The 21,611-nt window shown below is 44.9% G+C and overlaps 1 protein-coding gene across 1 annotated transcript in view; it reads right to left on the bottom strand.

The window, feature by feature from the left end:
* pola1 (polymerase (DNA directed), alpha 1) overlaps positions 1-20,948 on the bottom strand; it is a 46,086-nt gene extending 25,138 nt beyond the window's left edge. The window contains 33 exon segments of the mRNA XM_084033841.1: positions 259-440; positions 894-1,068; positions 1,727-1,858; positions 1,954-2,086; positions 2,559-2,764; positions 2,876-2,968; positions 3,396-3,428; positions 13,218-13,340; positions 13,655-13,807; positions 13,900-14,024; positions 14,111-14,201; positions 14,286-14,405; positions 15,067-15,196; positions 15,282-15,457; positions 15,535-15,651; positions 15,749-15,838; positions 16,119-16,180; positions 16,270-16,354; positions 16,434-16,588; positions 16,671-16,809; positions 17,174-17,248; positions 17,354-17,467; positions 17,546-17,658; positions 17,757-17,929; positions 18,108-18,261; positions 18,339-18,486; positions 18,591-18,692; positions 18,788-18,850; positions 18,924-19,036; positions 19,113-19,190; positions 19,271-19,367; positions 19,456-19,583; positions 20,789-20,948. Of these exon segments, the coding sequence (XP_083889967.1) occupies positions 259-440; positions 894-1,068; positions 1,727-1,858; positions 1,954-2,086; positions 2,559-2,764; positions 2,876-2,968; positions 3,396-3,428; positions 13,218-13,340; positions 13,655-13,807; positions 13,900-14,024; positions 14,111-14,201; positions 14,286-14,405; positions 15,067-15,196; positions 15,282-15,457; positions 15,535-15,651; positions 15,749-15,838; positions 16,119-16,180; positions 16,270-16,354; positions 16,434-16,588; positions 16,671-16,809; positions 17,174-17,248; positions 17,354-17,467; positions 17,546-17,658; positions 17,757-17,929; positions 18,108-18,261; positions 18,339-18,486; positions 18,591-18,692; positions 18,788-18,850; positions 18,924-19,036; positions 19,113-19,190; positions 19,271-19,367; positions 19,456-19,583; positions 20,789-20,837 (3,927 nt within the window). The 5' untranslated portion in view covers positions 20,838-20,948.
* Between the last annotated feature and the right edge of the window lie 663 nt (positions 20,949-21,611).

The raw sequence follows: 21,611 nt of genomic DNA, 5'->3' as shown, positions 1-21,611 counted from the left end.
TATTTACATTTTTTGTAAGGAAAAAAAGTTTGGGATCAAATAATTTTAAATCTCTGATTTAGAGTGTCTTTTTTCAACTTTTTTTGCCGTAAATGTTCAGCTTTTCTAAAGCCAAACGTGAAAATATGTGAATGGAAAAACATTGAATTTCAGAAGGTGAATTTCCTACAGTTTTATGGGAACATATCTGATATTAAAGGTGCTCCATTATGAAGACGTGTGGAAACCCAGCAGGAGATGAATGAAACTTGGACTCACGGCTCCCTCGAAGACGCTGTCGTACACGTTGTCCGTGCTGCACTGAGGGCAGGTGAAGGTGAACCTCTCGCAGTCTTTGTAGCGCTCCTCGTCGGTCAGCTGGACCGGAGCTCCCAGCGTGCTGTCGGCCTCTTCCTCCCTCTGGTACTGCTGGTGAGCCCGGAACTGGCTCGGGTCCAGACCTGGTTTGCATAAAAAAAAAAAATTAAAAAAAAGTCAACTCTGGTTCATACACTGCAGAATGTTTTAAATCCTGATTTTCATTTACACTCGGAGCAGACAGAAATAGCCACTTAATTTTTTATGGCTATTAGACAACAATGAGACGTCTATTTTATGCTTTTATGAGGCCGTTGTGATATTGGGTTTGACAGCTTTTCTATGTTTGGCTGCCTCAGCTGTCAACAGACGATAAAGCGGGAACTTTGACTAATGCTAACACATACATAAAGAGAGATTAGGACCATCACTCAGAGTAAGCTGTGCCCCACAAATACCTCATGGCCCGTCTGTATTTATATGATAGCACGTCGCCCCAAAGGAGACATTTTAATCACCATGAGAAGTCGACGTCTGCAAACCTCTAATTCAATACATTTCACTCATTGTTTTTAAATGAACACTTCCTAACTCACCGAGCCACGTGGCGATGAGCACGGCGTCGATGCCCTCGATGGGGTCACAGATGCGGGACACCACAGGGTGGACCTGCTGGGCCAGGTAGTACTGGTTGTCCAGACTGAGACCCTCCTGCTTCTGGAGCTGCTCCAGAGCGTAGGCTCTCTGACTGGCTGCCAGCGTGGAGCCGTCCTACGGGGAAAAAGACATGCAGGTAGATTTAACTTTATTCTAGGGGCGGAAAGGCAAGGCAATTTATCTGTATAGGACCTGATAACAACAAGGTAATTCAAAGGGGTTTACATCAAACATTAAAAGCATTGGAAAGAAACAAATAAACAATCAAAACAAGCAAATTAAATTAAATTAAAGACATATTCAAAAAAAGAAGATATTTTTACTGGGACGATTTTCAAAATCCATATTTCTCAATATATTTCTATTTATGTACAACTTTTCAATGCAGGTGAAATAAATGTAAGACTTACATTTAATGTGCCTTGTTTTTTGTGAAATGTGTTGTATTGTCTCTTGAAGAGTAAAATTCAACTTTTGTTTTTGTTTTAGAAGGAATAAAAACACAATAATCGATAAATCGCATTACAAATCTAATCGGCACCCAAGTATAGTGATAAAATCAAATCACAACCTCTACTTTATACTATAGTTCACGCTGAAATATCTATCTTTGGATACTCTTATTTTGATATATATATATATATATATATATAAATATATATATATTTCTCAATGTTTCTCGTATTCCAGGATTTTAATGATTACATGTTAAAATAAAAAGAAGATTAAAACCCTAAAGTGACTCCAGCGTCTCCTCCTCCTTCACACACACCTTGCAGATAATGTAAGACACCGTGTCTCCGGATTTGACCCGGCGACCCCCCTGCGAGTTGATCCACAGAGCCACGTGGACGTGAGGGAGGCTCTTCTTATCCGGGTAGTCCTGAGGGTCTTTGGTCAGAGCCTGGAGAGGAGAAAGAGCGATGAACAGATGAGTAACAGCAAAAAGGATGAACCCAACGATGAACACACACCCGAAAGATTCATTTTCATATTCACCTTGTGTATCTCAAACTGGCTGTGCGGTACGGTTCCGGCGGCCACGTTCTCCCCCACCTCCACCAGGTGTTTCTGGATGTTCTCCACGATGACATCACGGCTCTGGTCCGACAGGATTTGTCCGATGACGTAGCTGTGCGAGCGAGAAGGAGAGGAACACACATTTACCTCGTGTTTAACGGCTATTTCTAAAAGTACGATGGCGTATTAGGGCTACTGTAGAAATAAAAAACGGAGCCGAGAGAGGGGGCAATATTCAGAGGAAAAAAGTCGTAAATTTGCGACTTTAGAATGTCGTTAATTTGCGAGTTTATTACGACAATTTGTCCTCATATAAATAAAAAGCAACAATAAGCATCAACATCATCACCCTAAGGACCTTAACGAGGCGTGTTGGGATGGATTCATTCGCAAAATTAATTTGTACATTTGTGGGAAGTTAGCTAGCATAAATGCAGGTTGTTAGCATTGTAATAAATTGGCAAATTTGCCACTGTTATAAACTCGCCCCCCTCTCTGGGCTCCGTTAGTTTTTTTCCCTCCAGTGGCCCCGATACGCCGCCGTATAAAACAGATACTTAAATCCCGACTTTTATCCGACGTACTTGCCACATTCCTTGGCCAGGTCGCACCAATCCCTGCGGACGATGTCCAAGCCTTTGAGCTCCTGCTTGACTCCGTATCGCCCGTCGCCCTGGTTCTCCACCACCAGGGCGGCGTACTTCTTCTTCTTCAGCAGCAAGAGCGACTTAAACACGCCGTCGATGTCGATCTCCAGCAGTTTGTAGAGCTTGTTCACTTCCGCCTTCACCTGGGAATCAAACACACACATTTTATATAAATATATAGAAATACTTATGCATTGAGTGATGATGTCAAAGCCACCTTCTCCGCTGGGTGAACATGTGGGAGACAAACACACCTTGTTGCCGAGTTTGTAGACTTCTTCCAGAGATCTGCTGTTGGTGTTGATCATGATGGAGTCCGTGTCTCCGTAGATAACTTCCAGATTCATCTGAGTCACACGAGAGGAAAACGACATGAAAAAAAAAAACTCCCACATGTATTATATTAGCAGAATATCTGTCTTATACAACACTAAATTTACTTGAATACTTGCAATCACTCGTACTTGCTGTATAAAATGCTGCTGTGCAGCTTTATAATGCTGGTGTTTTTATTTTAATGTAATATTTGTTCTTTTAGATATTCTTTTATGTAGGTTTATAATTATGTGATATGTGTTGGTCTGTCATGTTGTGTGTATTTATCTATCTTTATATCCTTATCTTCCTTTTCTCTTATCCGTAAGCCTATCTCTGTGCTGCTGTAACATTAAAAAACAAACTATTTAAACTCATCATAAACAGGATATACATTTATCTGAAGGTATATCATTTAGAACATATATTTTTTATTATATTAGTGTGTTAATTACCCACCTTCTGAACCAGGTCTTTGGTGTGCATCAGAATCTAAATGAGAATACAGACGCAAGTAAACAAACAATGATTAAATATTACAGTTTCCATGTTATTCATTCTGTGTGTGTGTGTGTGTGTGTGTGTGTGTGTGTGTGTGTGTGTGTGTGTGTGTGTGTGTGTGGTTGTGTGTGCGTGTGGACATTAGAGCAGAGCAGGTGACTTGCTTTTTAAATCGGGGATAATTGGCTAAGAGGGCAATTATGAGAGCGTACTGTGACAGGCGTCCTTTCAAACCCATGCACACACACACACACACACACACACCGAACAACCACACACACACACAACCACACACACACACGCTGCACCTTAATGACTCGTAATGGCCTTCGTCACCCACAGAGTGAGTGACGGACAAATAAGAGAATTCCGTTAACGCGGGTTTGTCCAACATGTGTGTGTGGTTGGTGTGTGTGTGTGTGTGTGGTTGGTGTGTGTGTGTGTGTGTGTGTGTGTGTGTGTGTGAGTGAGGGGGAGATCTGAGCAGCGGAGGGATCTCAACAGGTGGGCCCTCCCGCCCCCCACCAGAGGAGGGGAGGGCAGGATGAGGGCTCCGGGCCGGCTAATCTGGGGGGGTCGGCGGGCTGGAACGCGGTGTGACCTGTCACCAGCAATCTGCTCCTCAATCAACCGCGGCTGCATATACTCGCATGCCGCCTCACACTGTGCTCCGTGTGGGGACAAGGACGCGGCTATTTCAGAGTGTGAGGGCGGGTCGGGGGCTGCGGTGGGACCCGTGGGTGGGGGTTTCATGGGTGTTCCACTCCCTGAAACCAGAGTGGGACTTAAGCATGCTTTATGGGCTGCTACATACCACTGTACGGTGGAAGCGGACGAGGGGGGGGGAGTTTGAGTCATTCACAGAACAGCCCCCTCCATTAGGGGACTGCAGTCAAGGTCAAGGTCTCACCGCAAACACACATTCACAATCACACACACACACAGGGATGTTGGCATACGCACAGACGCGCTAAACTGTGCTGCTAAGCTTTAATGCAGACAAAACGACTCGCCCGCTTAGTTCGGGGACTAAAACAGAGAGTGGGACGATTAACCAAGTCTTACAACCGGCTCAGATTGAGCGTACGATGAAATAAAACCTGCCTGAAGTCGTGGCTAACATCCGGGCTAAACCCCCCCCCCATCACTTTAAATTAGCAGCTGGCAGCAAATAGCCTCGACATAAACCACAAATTCACATAACGTCATACTGGAGACCATAAACTTTACTGAGGTAATAAACGAAAGGGGGTCATTTTCTCACAGACTTCGTTTTTGCAAACCGGAGGAGTCGCCCCCTGATGGCCGGTAGAGGGAATGCAAGTTTACATCCCAACGTGTGTCAACGCCTCGTTAAGGTCCTTAGGGTGATGATGATGCTTATTGTTGCTTTTTATTTATTTATATGAGGACAAATTGTCATCTTATGGGTGTTTATTGATCGGGGCGGTTGGGCTAAGATGCTAGCGGTAGCTTTCACTTGTTGTCATAGCAACGGCAAACATCCGGTGTTAGCGGAACCAAGCAACTTGTTTATATCTGCTATGACAAGTTCCTTCCAGAATATTGCCTACTTCTCTCAGCTCCATTTTTTTTCTTCTTCTTTTTTTCTCTACAGTGATGCGACGTCGTATTAACGGGATAATATCATGAATTTCTTTTGGCCGGGATAATCATGACGTGAAATGTGAACTAAGATTTGATCACTTTTCCACCATGTTGAAACAGGAAATAAAGAGGAGTGAGACAGAAGAGGAGGCTGGAATGATCAGAGAATAGAAGCAAGGAAAAGGGCAGAGAAGTGACGAGTAGAGCGACGGGTGGAGGGGGGAGAGAGAGAGCGACAGCAGCAACGTGAAGGCGAGGGAGAGAGAGAGAGAGAGAGGGGGCGGGCGAGGCGAGAATGCGTTGATGTAATTGATGTGTGGACTCATTTAGACAGGTTTTCCATCCGCCGTCAGTCCCGGCGGGGACGCTTTCAGGAATGAGCCCGTGTGAAAGACAAGTCGTTTGACCATGATGCGAGCGCTCCGCCGTCTTTTTAAGACAAACACACGGCGCCCACCGGGAGGGACGGAGAGAGTGTACATCGTCCCTCCGATGACATCACTAGTCAGCGCCGTGCATGCCGCTCATACTGGGGTGAAAAAGCCCGGCTCGTGTTACTTATGATCCCGACGACGCGTCCTTGAGTCGTACAAAAAGGCATCGTTAATGTAGAGCTGCAAACATTACCCCAATTAGTTTGAATTATCGTTTATTTTATATATCCACATAACTTCCCTGCTTCTAGTTCCTCGGATGTCAATATCTGCTGGTTTTTTCTACTCTTTTTTTGGCTGTAAACTGTATTTGCTAAATAAATTAATCTAAATATATATATTCTTTATTTAAATCTCAACCCAAGAGAGAAAAGAAATCCCAATAACCTCAAATCTTTAAAAATAAAATTAAAATATGCTCTGATTTGTCGAGATTTTAAGCAGCATTAAATGTTATTATCTGAAACACACAAAACAACAATGAAAATACACATTGTGCCTTCTTCCTGATATATATAGATTTTAAATAAAGCTGCGTCTTGCAGCAGATTCGAGTCTCGGACCCGACAGTAGTTCCCTCAGTGTTTCAACACAGACAGCTTACAGGTGACATTTTCACTCTGTGCTCCCCCATAATGTACTGAAGGATCTGCCGTGAGACTGGAGGACACGTACTTTACGGCGTCTGACCCTGCCAATGCTGCTAAAAGATGTAGTTGGGTTAAGTGGCGCTACAGTCGTCTGCAAACACTCGAAGCTGCCAACGGAGCGAAGGAGGGAGACGACCGCGGAGCAACGGGGTTCACCACAAATCTGCTCCAGCTGACTGCAGGGTCGCTCCACCTCCACCAAAGGCACATTCAAGCACTTTCCAAGCATTTCCAGGTGCATCTCCATGCTTTTCCAGCACCTTCCAGCTGTGGTAAACTCCATCTTTGTATCAATCCAATGGTCAGTATTCAGTCTACTTATTATGTCACTTGTTCATCACATTAAATGAGATGTTATTGTCCTCTAAACAACCAACATGATGTTTGGAGACAGCTTTTTACAGAAGGACCACAAATGAAAGGAAAACTAATTCCACTAACAGATCCACAGAAATATAATCACCAACTATTTTCATCATCTGTTCATCATCAAAAGTCATTTTTCATAAAGAAATGTCACAAAATGCTGTTTTCAGTCCCTCAAATATGGAGATCTTCTTTCCTCTGTTCAAGCACTTTTCAAACCTTGAAAACACCACACTAAGTGAGTCAAGTGTTTTTCAAGGATTTCCAGCACCTGTACGAATCCTGTGACAAGTAACCCTAAAATCAGGGTTTTCAGAACAGATAAATAAGCAAAATCAGGGGTCAAAACCATGTAAACTTGTAATATCTGACTGTAAAAATCTGAATATTCACAGTTTGCATATGGACTTTCTAATGTGGTGCTTTCAGCGGCGTCTCGTGTCTTCCATGTGCACCTGTGTGTGTGCACGTCGTTCCCATTAGCGGTGCGATATTGCACCCTGTCACGCTAATTGATGAGCGGTTCAGCCTTGTTGTGATATCTGCACCCCCCCCCCCCCCAGCTGTTGCTCAGCTATTTGCTGGCCTTATCTAGAAGGGGGATTTACGTGTCTTGTTGTGATGTCGCTCTTTCATCCCCCCCCCCCACCACCACCGCCTGCCTGCTACTCAAAATATCTTTTGTCTTGCCAGCCTGTCATTTTAAATAAGAACACGGGTCTTAACTGATCCACATTGGATGAGTGACAAATGGTTTTACAGATTGAAAGAAGGCAATAACGATAATACAGAGATACACACAGATAATACCCCCGTTCACCCCCTCCCCCCTCCCCGATCAGCAGATCAGAGGGGGCATGTTAAACCTCGGTGTGGAGAGGACCCTTGTAAAAAGAGCTTCGGGGCAGCAGGACGATTGTTTTGAAAAGCACTCAGCTGAAAAGCATTTTGGGATGACAGTCGGTCGACTGAAATAGCACCTGTAGAGGAACACACCACTGTCAGGGGGGGGGAGGGGGGGCATCTCTTACTAGCACAATCTAACACACACACACACACACACACACACACATATATACACTCTCACAAACACACTCACACACACAGATGATGCATAAAATATTTGTAGACTATCTTCTGTGTGAACTCTGAGAACCAAAATCCTTCTTTCACTTGCATGCAAAGATGCATGAATGCAAACACACACACACACACACATATATACACCCACCCACTCACACACACACACATACACACACATACACACCCACCCACACACACCTGTCCTGGCAGATGCCATCGCCGTGTTCTCATGTCTGCTACCAGAGAGGGTCAATCCGTTGCAAAGCTGCGTCTGATTTAAAACAACCGGCTGAGATCACGAACGCCGCCGGTCGTTGGGAATAACTCCACGGTGACACGGCGATCCTCTCCGCCATCGGCCAATTAACAACGTGGGTGCACATCGCGGCGTGTCACTTAGTCCGGCGAAGCGGTCGCCGACCATAATGCATAATGCATGCGTCCTCTAAGTGGCCAAAGGGCTCATTTAAATGTGATATTTGAGATAGCAGGCAAATTAATGATGCTGCTGCTTTACACGATTCATCCCATCATAGATAGATAGATAGATAGATAGATAGATAGATAGATAGATAGATAGATAGATAGATAGATAGATAGATGCATTAAAAATGAAAATAAATCAGCTATTGCAGGTAGAAATATGTTTTGCAAGCTACAATTTCCTAACTGCCCTAAAGTCAAGGTGGAATAAACGTCAGCGCGTTTGTTATATTTTTAGTTGACAGTAGATTAGAGGATCAAGTTCATCAGGTCATGAATCAGGAAATGTTCAGATGTTTAATAGAAGTGAGCAGCATCAGCTACGTGTAAAGCCACGCACCAATTACCCTCTAATTTACAGCTCTCCCCCTCCTCCCGTTAAACGCACCACACGGTCGGATCAATCCCTAATGAATTGTAATTCCTGCCCCGTTAGCCGCCGCTCTCCCACGCGGCCTCATTAGCGAGCGCAACCGAAGTCGCCGCTCGGATTGTGGAGCCGCGTCCAGACGAGCTAATGTGGCCAAAATAGCAGCGCCGCCGCTCCCATGTGACTATTTGTTAAGTCCACTCGTATCAGGGAGTAAAGCTGCTGCTCTCCGGGACTACCATGGAAACACACACACACACACACACACACACACACACACACACACACACACACACACACACACACACACACACACACACACACACACACACACACACACACACACTTATATATTCTTAAATCTAATTCGGGGAAATGTAAAAATGACCCTGGTGATTCGGAGACTGCAGGAGTGATTGAGACCCTGAATGAAAGAAACGGAGGCAACAATATTTACACACACACACAAACACACACACACACACACACACACACGCGGTGCTGTTGGTATTCCGGCGTCTAATTCGGGGAAATGATTTGTGATTCTCCGAGACGAGAGAAATGATACAGAACCTGAACGAGGGACGCCGGTGGGGGGGCAACAATATTTACTTAGACTTCATTACAAGCACACACACACACACACACACACACATAAGAGAGGAGGGGGGGTTAACCTAAACCGAACTTTGACCTCTCCACACCCTCCGGGCTCCGTTACCCAAGCCCACTTCTATCCCCTCGGTCCGCGTGCCGTCCAATAATGTGAACTACGAGCTCCTGTCAGGCTGTTTTTAAACACAAGGACAAGGAGACTCAATTACAAGCAGAACGGCTTTCGGGAGTCACACACACACACACACACACACACACACACACACACACACACACACACACACACACACACACACACACACACACACACACACACACACACACACACACACACACACACACACACACACACACACACACGCTAATGGTTGTCAGATTTGCTGGCAAAAGGGGGGGGGTCAAAGGGGTCAAACCAATCTGCGTTCCACAACAATCAACGGCTTCAACCAGAGGAGGGGGGAGGGGAGGGGGGGCGCCGTCGTTAACATCACTCGATTAGGAGGAAGTCTTCCAAACCGAGAGGTTATTAAAAGTGGAAATTCTGCAAATTATAAAGATACCAAAGAAGAAAGACGAGCAGACGCCCTTCGACTTGATGACTAGCGACAGTCAGGGTTCCTCCACCTTTTCCAAAGTCAAATTCAAGCACTTTCCAAGCATTTCAAGGTGCATTTCCATGCTTTTCCAGCCCCTTCCAGCTGTGGTAAACTCCATATTTGTATCAGTCCAATGGTCAGTATTCAGTCTACTTATTATGTCACTTGTTCATCACATTAAATGAGATGTTATTGTCCTCTAAACAACCAACATGATGTTTGGAGACAGCTTTTTACAGAAGGACCACAAATGAAAGGAAAACTAATTCCACTAACAGATCCACAGAAATATAATCACCAACTATTTTCATCATCTGTTCATCATCAAAAGTCATTTTTCATAAAGAAATGTCAGAAAATGCTGTTTTCAGTCCAGAAAATATGGAGATCTTCTTTTCTCTGTTCTATCATAGATGTCATCACATACAACACACATTTCAAGACCTTTATTCTACATCCAAGTGTTTTCAAGGATTTCCAGCACCCGTATGAAAGCCTGGACATTAACACCGCCGTGGGATAATTAACACCGGCCCAAATCCCCCCGGCGAACCGATCTGCGTCTGCAGAAAAATGTCCCGTCTTTAATTCTGTCTGTAAGGGGAAACCTGCCGGACAATAAAAATCTCCTGGTATGACGAACACATTTATCTGCCTATTATAACCACATGGCGTGTAAGTAAGTCGCCCCGTGTTTCATATATCGGAGTGTCTCTGCACCCAACTGTTCTCTGGCCAACATACAAAAGGACCCGAAATAACGCTGAGGGGTTGAGGGGGACATCAATCTGTGGCTGTGTAATCCTAAACCTTCACCTTCCTCTTAATACCCCATCATCCCCCCCCCCCCCCCCCTCCCCTTAATACCCACACATACCGGGACAGAGTAGGGCCACAACAAATGGTCCCCTCCGACAAAGGGCAGAGTTCGGCCAGTAGCATCGACACACACACACACACACACACACACACACACACACACACAAGACATACTGAAGAAACACACACACCGGAGTCGGGAGCTAAGTGGGGGCTTTCCCCCTCTCAACTTGGCAAGTCTGATCAGAAGAGGCACCGCCAAGGGGTCTGTCACCCCCCGAGCCCCCTCATCTGAACCCTCCCCTGGGCTGAGAAGCCACTGTGCCCCCCGGTATATTACCCATGCTGCCTTGGGTGGAGGCGTGGGGGGTGTGTGTGGGGGTTAGGCCTCAATTTAAAACGAGAGTGCGAGAAAGATGAGAGCTAAGCCAATCAATAAATACACAGAACACATGCAGCATTCACCCCCAAACGGACGCGGGGGGAATGCGGGCGAGGGTGGGGGGGGGATTTACACCGCGGACGGAGCGGCGGTCTGCGTACGTGTTACAATTACAAAAATAAAAAGCCTCCTAAACCTCGATATGAAAGCGGAGTGCAAATGTGACGATTAAAATGCAAAGAGGGGGAGTCGGGGTGCAAACGGGCAATACACAACCCCTCCCCTCCAAATACACTAGAAAACCCCCGCTGGACGTTCTGGCTCGCCGCGGTCGGAAACTACCAAGAACTCCACTTGGCTTACGGGTATTAAACCGGTGCCTGAACCGTAACGAGCCAGATACTGGAACGTCTCGTCGCTGCAGCTAACGATATAATTAACAGCGTTGGAAACGAGGTCACTAAATACGATACAGCGTGTTTTTGTAGTACTAATATCAGGGTTCCTACACATTCTCCAAAGTCAAGCACTTTCCAAACATTTCAAGGTGCTTTTTACAATCCAATGTCAGAAAATGCTGTTTTCAGTCCCTCAAATATGGAGATCTCCTTTTCTCTGTTCTATCATAGATGTCATCACATACAACACACATTTCAAGCACTTGATTCTAAATCCAAGCACTTTTTAAACCTTCAAAACACTCAAATTCAAGTGTTTTCAAGGATTTCCAGCACCCGTAGGAACCCTGTAATAATTTAGTACCTCATCAACGTTACTTCCAGCACCTCGTTGTCAGAGGAGCAGCCTGGTATAAATAGACGTCTCTCTGCTCATGGATACAAAGTAAACAAAACACAAGATTGTGTGCAGCGTGGGATTTCTGTTGCCTCAGCAAAAAAAAGTCCACCCCGATGCTCTCCAGGGGGACTCTGGGTTCAGATCTGACCTATGACCTTTTCACGGACGTCACAACATCCTGACAACGTACAAATGCCTTTTCTGTACATCGCATCTCTACACCGGCCTCGTTAACAGTTGGATAAAACCTTCGTTGGTTTGTACAGATTATCCTAAAACTTGAACAACAACGGCTTATCCCTCAGGTCTTAAATTGGCAAACGCCAATTAACTCAAACTGCTACAATGTAGCTTCAAAAACTCTTCAAGAGCTATTTTATAAGCTAGTTATAAGTAAATTAGTGCAGCAAAGCCACCACTTCAGACAAAATATAGCTGACTTCCTGGATGAAATACCAGCCGTGAAGTAAACGAGGTATAAAATAAATAGCGATGAACCCGTCGGCCTCCGGATGGAAGAGAAACTCCCACCTGGTCCGGGGAATCAAACCAGCACACACAAAGTAGCTCCGTCAGCCGGACGACGAGCGTGACGGACTGACAAAACAACAAACACACACACACACGCACGGTGAGCTACTGCCCTGCCCTCTATTAGTGAACACAATGAGTGTGTAAGGGGATCTTAATGAAGGACTCCCCTGAGGCAAAGCTTCACGCCTCTGCTGAGGATGTGTACTGTTAGAGCTCATTAAATGAACATGAGTACTACGACTGACATGGTGTGTGTGTGAGTGTGTGTGTGTGTGTGTGTGGTATCCCGTTACAACACCACATTTAGCCGTTTGTGTCATGCAGCACACATGCCTCTGTGCAACAATTTATTAAGCGTGGGCACGCACACACATTTTGTTTCCGTGTGTGTTGAGAGACGTCGTTACACAACCGGACTTTTACACGGAGAGAGAGAGAACGGGAGTTTTAATGTGGCGTTTCATTACCGAGGCTCTATTAATCTCCTCTTCAACACAACCGGGGTCTGATTCCGACCGAACTAAGTCGAGGGAGGGAGGGGGGGGGGCGGGAGGGGGGGAGGAAGAGATAAGTTTGTGAAGAGAAAGGATGTCAAATGTGAGAAAAGAAAGAAATGGAACAGTGGAAGGAGTGGTGCACCAATGTAGAATTTGATGCAGCAGTGCCCTCTTGTGGATGAAAATGGAAGAATTTTGTTCCTACACCTTTTCCTAAGTCAAATTCAAGCACTTTTCAAGTATTTCAAGGTGAAATTTCCATGCTTCTCCAGCACCTTCTTTTCTCTGTTATATCATATGTGCCATCACATAGGACAGACATTTCAAGCACTTTATTCTGATTCCAAGCACTTTTCAAACCTCGAAAACACCACAGTGTTTTCAAGGATTTCCAGCACCCGTACGAACCCTGAGATTAGAACGACTGCAGGGCCTCCTCGTTATTTAATACGTCTCTGTACTGTGGAGGATATTTTAGTTATGTGGATCTGTATTGGAGGTCCATTAAAACCATAGAGTTCATGTGCAGCATGTGTTGGACTCACCTCTCTCCCCTTGTGCGTGACGAGGGCGGCGAGCGGCTTGGCGTAGAAGCGGCTGAAGCTGAATCCCAGGCAGCCGTACATGCTGTTGGCCGTCAGCTTCAGGGCCTTCTGGCGGATGTCGTACTGTACGGACGAGACGGGAGTTCAGAATCAGAATCAAACAGAAAACTCTTGGAAGTTGTGAAGAAGTTGATGTCGCAGTGATGTGCAGGGCTGGAGATGCTCTTCGTCATGTGGTAACCACATTTAAATGTGTGGTTTTGAGTTTTTATTCCCTCAAAACAGCACTAATAAACATCTATTGGCACAAGAAAGATTCCACCTGCATCTGAACACTTAAATATGGTTTAATAAATATGCAGATTTTAAGGATGACTGAGCAAACAGACGTGTCTATATACCATATATGCATGTATGACAGACAGACTTGTGTGTACCTGCAGGTAGAGGTCCGGGTTGATGTCCTGCTGCTTCATCAGCCCTTTGACCTGTTTGCGTCGCTCCACCAGCTTCCTGATTTCTTTGGGCAGGATTCCCATCTCCAGGCTTATGTCCGGGATCTCGGGAATGTCCTCCGATCCTACGTCGCCCTGTCGCCACGGAAACAAGGGTTGGATGTTAGACGCCGGGAAGTTGTTCTCTTCGCGATCGACGCGGTAACCGTAGCGATGAGTCCACACACCTGGCTCTTCTTGTGTTTGTTGTGCTCCTCCCTCTGCACGGTGGTGAAGCAGATGTTGAACTCCTGGATGATGGACGGGTACAGGCTGTTGAAGTCGAGCAGCAGCACGAACTTGTCGTAGAAACCTGCGGGGAGAGACGGAGGGAGGTTATATAGACGTATGTATGCAGACAGACAGAGAAGACTTTAAATAAAAAAACAAAGGCCGTACCAACTTTGGGATCCAGCACCAGACCTCCAGCATACGCTGCCTTCTTCTTCCTCTTTCCCTTCCCTGCATCCCCGTCGTCTTCTCCCTCGACCTGACGACGCGGGAGCAAAGAGAGCGTGAAATATGCATCGTATATCGCATTGTAAATTCAATGTAAATCAGCTGTGTGGGTTACCGTCTCCATCTGGGTCTTTTTGAAGGAGGGTTTGTCGGGGACGATGAAGTTTTTGTCGTGGAAGGCGTGAAGCAGCAGGAACTCGTTCCTCTCGGCGCGACCGCCCATCAGAGTACGAGACTGAGGGAGAAACGGGAGGAAGTCGGGGTTGATTGAAGCGGGAAGGGAAGCAAGGAAAGGCAATTTTATTTGTATAGCACCTTTCAACAAGAAGGCAACTCCAAGTGCTTTACATAAAACATTAAAAGCATTGCAAAGAAACAAGCAAATAAATAAAAACAAGAATTTAAAAGCAATAGAAATGACAGCATAAGAAGTTCATAAATTGCATTGTTGACTGAAAAGCAGCAGCAAACAGAAAAGTAACAAATAACAATATTACCATTAAGTTTGCATATGAAAATGAGGCTGACAGCATCTTTCTCTCCATCTTAGCTGGCTTATTTCTTGAACTTGTTTTTGTTTAATTATTTTACAGATGCCTCTTTTTCCCCACTGTAGGGTTAATAAAGAATGATCTCATCTTATCCTACTTTATAGTCATCTGTAGTTCTCCCTCAAACACACTGACGAATCAAAATACGCTCCAAACTTTGATAAAAGCTTCAGATTTAAAGTTTTTTCTTTTTCTCAGACAAACCAAGCCCTGAATTATTTGTACTTTTTTTCCAATAAAGTTAGAAGTTTATTCAGGGAAACATGCATTTTACTTTTTTTTTTGTTGCATCTGTTGAATGACAGAAAAGAAGTCGTAAAGTAAACGATAGAAAAGTGCCGTTACCATGACGTTGCCGGCGATGTTGGTGATCTGCAGGGCGAGTGGCAGCACGTTGAGCTCACACATGATCTGGAGGATCAGCTTGGCGTCGGTCCACGTCAGCTCCAGCAGGTAGAGCAGGTGAGGAGAGTCGCTGGAACGCAGACATGTATTTCAGGATGAAGTTTTTTGGGAGGGGTTGAACTGTCCCTTTAACAAAAAAACAAAAAAAAACAGACCTGTAGAGATTCTTGATGTCTTCCTGCTGGACCGTGACTCTCTCCATCTTCAGCACCTGACTGGTCAGTTCGGTCAGGTGGTAACTTTTACAGCGAATCAGCTCCTTGGCCGAGATCTCCACGTCGCACACCAGACGGCCACAGGTGGCGCTCTTCTCTGCGAAGGAGCCGCGACCCTGCCAACGCAAAGCAACGCTCAGTGATGCTATAGAAACAAACGTGACATGGCGAGGGATCTCCGACTCCGCCTCACCCCTAGTTTGGGCATGTTGACCCTCCTGAGGCGTCCGATCTTCGACCAATGGGGAACCTTGCACACGCTGATCCTCTGCAGGAGCACTTCCAGGTCAAATCCGAAGATGTCGTGACCCTGCGGGGGGAAACGATTAGCATACTCATTTTACCCACAATGCAACACAGCAAATGATTGCTTCAGGAAATTGAATGCGTGTACTTCCACTACTCACCACCAGGACGTCGGGGTCGATTTTGTGCATCTTGGCCAGGAAGAAGCCGAGCAGCGTCCGCTCCGTAGAAGCTATGTCCACTTTACCGTTCTGACAGAGGAGGGGGATGACATCATCAGTGTCCACCTTTTTTTTTTTTTTTTTGCATAAATTACCCCGGGTTCCTGCACCTTTTCCAAAGTCAAATTCAAGCACTTTCCAAGCATTTCAAGGTGCATTTCCATGCTTTTCCAGCAGAAATGTCAGAAAATGCTGTTTTCAGTCAAATATGGAGATCCATATTTCAAACCTTGAGAACGCCACTAAAGTTCAAGTGTTTTCAAGGATTTCCAGCACCCGTACCAACTCTGTCCAGAACGTGTCCACTCACCTTCTTCCTCACAGCATCCACGAAGTCGTAGGGGAAGATGCAGTCCGCCGGTTTACTGATCACTGCGATGTCAAAAAAGGAAACAATAAAAGCTCCAGAGCGTGTTTTTTCCAGATTCTCATTCATGCATTAGAATAAATGAGTGACGTACCACAGAAGTGGGTCTGGTATGGAGGCTGCGGTGCAGCTTTGTCCATGTGGAACTGATAGTGGACCAGCGCAGCCAGGGACACGATCTGCAGAGGAACAAATCACATCAGATCGAGTGTCTCAACACAGCTGAGCAGCAGCACCGAACCCTTCCACCGCTCTGACCTCGTTGTGGTGCGTCTTGGGGTTCTGGATGGTCTTCAGGCTGATGGACATGACGGTGATGGGCGGAGGCGCCAGGTCTCGGATCACCGTGACCAGGTCCCCCCTGATGGCCAGAGCCTCGACCTTACTCCAGCTGACCGGCTGACTCATCATCTCTAAACAGACAACGAGGGAGACGGGTGAGATTTTCTATAAATATCAATATTCATCATTGTAATATTGGGACGTCCTCCTTACGTGGCGTCTTGACGTCCAGCCAGCAAGGCCCTTTAATCTTCCTGCCGAGGAGGAAATGCTCCAGACTGGAGGTGTTGGTCCCAAAGATGTGGGAAAAGGTCGCCCCCTTGAGGTCGGAGGGCAGCGCTGGGAACTCAGCCTGCAAAAAAAATAAAACATTTACTAAAGAGGTGGGAGGAAGAATCAATGCAGGAAAGTCTAGAATCTATTATTAATACAGAATGCCCAAATGTCTGGAGTTACAGCTACGTAGAGTTTCTTGTTTTTATCTCTTTGTTTCAGAAATGTAGAAATAACATTTTGATTCACCTGATTGTTTGCATTAATTGGTCAAAACGGACCACATATTTAAATCCAAAATAGAGACACGTGGTGATGCATCGAGTATCATTAACCATGGAATCGTGAGTCCCACCATTAATTAAACAAATAAACATTTAAAACCCAGAAAGTCCTGGAGCACTTCAACCTAACGAGTCATCAGGACGTTCACATCCACTCACAGAATATCGGACTTCCAGGTACTCGCTCTGAGTCGACACGTCTGGGATCTCAAAAGCGTAGCTCTTCTCCACTTTCTGCAGGAAACAACAAATAAACAAAAACAAGCAACAGTTACAAACATGTCAAACTCCTTCTTTAAATTCATGCTCAACGGTCTTCAAACGAAGCCGGAACCCGACCTTGGACTTGAACTTCATGATCCTGAACTTCTCGGAGAGCTCGTTAAACTCCTGGTAGACGTCCATCATCCCGACGGGAGTGTCCGACACCTCGCCGGTCTTCGTGTTCACTTTCTGTTTGTGGAAAAAAAGTAATGTAATAAGAGCGAATATCTTATTCTACGAGTCATTTTGTTTCTATGAGAAACTCACATATTCGCGAGGCAGCAAGTGGATGGTCCGCTCAATGTTCTTGACCGTGACACAGCAGCTGACGTGAGACTTTGCGGACTCAATCCACACTTTTCCAAACAAGTACACCACACCTAGGCCACAGACGGGGGTCAAAAGGTCAAGGATGCACTCTACAAATCTGATCTTAGGGTTTACACGGTGTATTATCAGGTTCAGGAATCAGCCGTACCCGGTTTGCTGTAGGGGTCTTCAAAGGCATCCAACCAGTAGAAGCGGAAGACCTGGTCTCCGTCTGGTCCCTCCACCAGGGGGAGCCGGCTGGAGTCCACCAGAACCTCTGCTGGAGCCTCCAGAACTCCAGATCCCTCCTCTTGGCCCCAAGAGCTTCCCATCCTGCCGGGCCTGGAAAAAAGAGACAGAGGGAGGAAGATGTTACGTTGTGGAAACTATTTCCCAAAAAAAAAACATGCAGGGTTCCTCCACCTTCTCCAAACTCAAATTCAAGCACTTTTCAAGCATTTCAAGGTGCATTTCCATGCTTTTCCATGTGTTTGGTTCCGTACATGTTATGAAGACTTACATTAAGACCGGGTCCTGAGGCTCTGCTTTGGGCTCCACTTTAACTTCCGCTGCTTTAGGTGACGACTCGGCGTCATCTTTAAGCTCCTCCTCCTCGAGTCCGACCTCCATCGGCTCATCGAAGTCCACGCCATCAAACGCCAGACTGTCACTCGCTGAGAAACACATCGTCGTTAAAGTTCATTCCTGTTGCTAGAAGCGAGAAATTCAATGTTGTATCCGTCCTTCTTACCTTCATCCAGCTCCTCCACTTTTGCCTTCTGCGTCTCCACAGGGAGAACACGGGTGGAGGTTGGGAGGCGAGCCAGCGACCTGGGACTCGGCTCAGAAGGCGGCGGCTTGATGACTTTGGCCTTTAACCCCACAGATGAGGGCGACTCCTAGTATTAAAGAAGTGACACAGAATAATTCACAATTAAAACCATATAATTTGGCCGGTGATGTATTTTACAGACTCTCCTGATTAATATTTCAAAAAGAAAACCTTTGGCATCTGAGGTTTGATGGAAAAGGGATTCATGGGAGATCCGACAGACTTCTTCTTTTTCAACGTGACCACCGGCGGAGGAGTCAGAACACTCCGTTTCTGGGAAGACATTTTGAAAAGCAAATCAGATTACGAGATGCAAATTATTTACATGCATTCAATTAAATTCTGCTTTGCCTCGATTTGGTAGCAACCTCGGAGTGCAGGTCCTGTAGGATGTCTCCTAATAAGTCATCTTTGGACAGATCCACGTCTTTCTGCAAGAGACAGAAATGATGTTTAGAGGAGAACAGAAAAACATCTCTTTTATTTCACGTTAATCTCTGTTACCTCGGCGGGCCTCTTGACATTACTGTTCATGAAGAGGCTCTTTATGGTGTTGGACTTGGCGACGACAGATTTCTTCGCATTTTTCTTCGAGTCGGCTCCTTTAGCACCTTTTCCTGCAAACAGAAACAAATCAGTCCTTGCTGAACATTTGCCATCACTCATAAACACACACGTCATCAGACGTTTTACCTTTTTTGTTTTCAACCACATCGTCGTCCAAATCGTCATCGAAGATTTCCCTCCCGTCCTCCGTGTATCCCGTCCCGTCTGAGAGAAGGAAACACGTCAGACGTCACAGATATATATTTATTTATTTATTTCTGGCAGTGTGAAGACCCGAGACTCACCGTCGTCGACGATCCAGTCGTCCTCTTGTCTTTCCCGCACCATCTTGGAGTACTGCTGCTCGTCCACTTCTTCGTACACGCTCGTGAGCTCCTCCACCTGAACGACATGAAACAACAGTTAACCATCTCTGCTGGGATACACAGATTCATCCACCGTCATACATAACATTTATGACGCCTCTCACCTCATATTTGATCTTCTCGCCCCTCTTCGCCGCCTTAAGCTGCTCCAGCGCTGACTTCCTCCCGACCTTCTCTCTCTTCTCACGCTTGGAGCGAGTCTTGGCCAGACCGCAGGCATCGCCGCCGTCATCTGGGGGAGGGGGGGCAGAGAGACGTAAGAATACAACAGTTTGATTCACATTCTGTTTTTAAAGTGTGCAGGAAATCTTTTTTTTTTGGAGGAGGAGGAGGAGGAGGAACACACAAGGAGATTATGGTAACTTAATTAAGAGTATTATTTTGTGACTACTTGTGCTGCCTTCATGTGCTCGTGGGAAGATCCGACTTCCCACATGTGAATTACTAGAATGTCGCGTTCAAGTGCTTTGTTGGGAAAAAATGGCAGATGTAAGGCATATTGGGGGGGAAGTCCTTTTATGATTCCATTAAGATAAAAATAAAGTATCACAGAAGGAACACAACTGTGACAACATTAGATGAGTTATTACATTAATGACATAATTTAATGTAATAACATTTTATTCACAAACTATAGTCCATTTGTTATGGATAGAACGATGAATAGTATTTGTCTATATGAAGTTACATGTACACAGATAACAGATTAAAACTATGTATTCTGCAAATCTCTGCATAATTTAGATAACACGTGAAGGCAGCATTACAGCGCCAGCAAGTGGACACAAATGCTGCCTTCGCGTGGTGTCGGAATTAAGGTAAATACGAAATGCACATGCACGGTTATCGCACATGAACCATCTATTTATTTTCAAAAGTGCAACGAGTCTTAGCTGTTGCTTGCGTACACCATTTGAATTTGTGATATATGTAGTTATATATATGACCAATGATATAGACCAATGATAGCATTGTTCTATCATAACAAATGGGCTATAGTCTGCTAGTTAATATAAAGTTATCATAGTCATCATAAAAAGGATTTTCTCCAATACGCAGGTAACAGCAAACCTTACGTCCAGCATTTCCCCCCCTTTGTCCCCAAAAATTAGGTTTCTTGAACATGACAAGTGGGAAGTAGGATTTTCCGAGTAGCAAGTGAAGGCAGCACAAGTCCGAAGTAAGGACAGACGGCAGTTAGCATCGCGCTAAAGTGAGCTAACACGCTACGTCTAGAATGCTCTGTCTTTAGCTTTAGCAACAGTAGACTTTGCCTATCTTATTGTTAGCTTTGACGTGTATTCACACACACACATACATTACCAACGCGTGTCCCGTATCGGCAAAATGACATCATAATAAGCTAGCTAACATGTTAGCGAGCAAGCTAGCAAGCTAACGCGAAAACGTAAAAAAAACAACATAAAAACAACTCACTGCCGTCCGGAGCGTCCGCGTCTTTCTCTGGGTTTGTTACCGGAGCCATGACGTTAAACGTCTGTTTGTTTTTGTTTTAATCCGTTAACGTTTGTAAAATGACAGCTGCTGCTGCTGCGCGACACAACAACAAGGACGAGTCCGCCGCGCGCCAAATCTCGCCTTCCCGGGGAAAAAGTCATATACCGGAAGTGACATCAGATCACTGTTAGCCAATGAAAAAAAAGAAACGAAAATGAATGGCGTTGTCTCCGCTCTGCTCACCAAAAGGTGGCGGTGTTGTTCAACTACGACTCCACAGAATCAACAGAGCAGATAGTAGTAGTAGAAGAAGTAGAAGTAGAAGTACAGTATTTCTACAGTATGTGACACGTTAGTACATACATTATAAAAATATAAATTAATAAAATAATAAAATAATAATAATAAATAAATTACACATAAAAATAAAATAATAAATTACTAATTATTATTAAGAGTTTTCTTGCATACATGATACTATAAAAAATACTATGATGCTATAAATGTCTTCAATAATTAGACCAACAACTTAGCGAATTGATTACATGTTTAAAGAAATGTATGTATTAATTTTATTTTTAGTTTTTTCTACTTCAGACATAAAATGCAAAGTTATAAAAAGAAAAATATATGTAGCCTTTTTTTTATATAAAAATAACAAAAGTACTTCAAATTCAGTAAACCCATGTTATCTGTGTTTTACAACCTTAAAATGTATATTAGGCCGTTCGACTCTCTCCGTTTTTTCTTCTTTTTTTAAGTCAATAGCAACGCTTATGTGTCCTGATGAAGGTCGTTACCA

The sequence above is a fragment of the Eutrigla gurnardus genome, assembly GCF_963514095.1.
Source record: "Eutrigla gurnardus genome assembly, chromosome: 18".
Lineage (NCBI taxonomy): Eukaryota > Metazoa > Chordata > Actinopteri > Perciformes > Triglidae > Eutrigla > Eutrigla gurnardus.
This window is presented reverse-complemented; position numbering and strand designations above follow the sequence as displayed.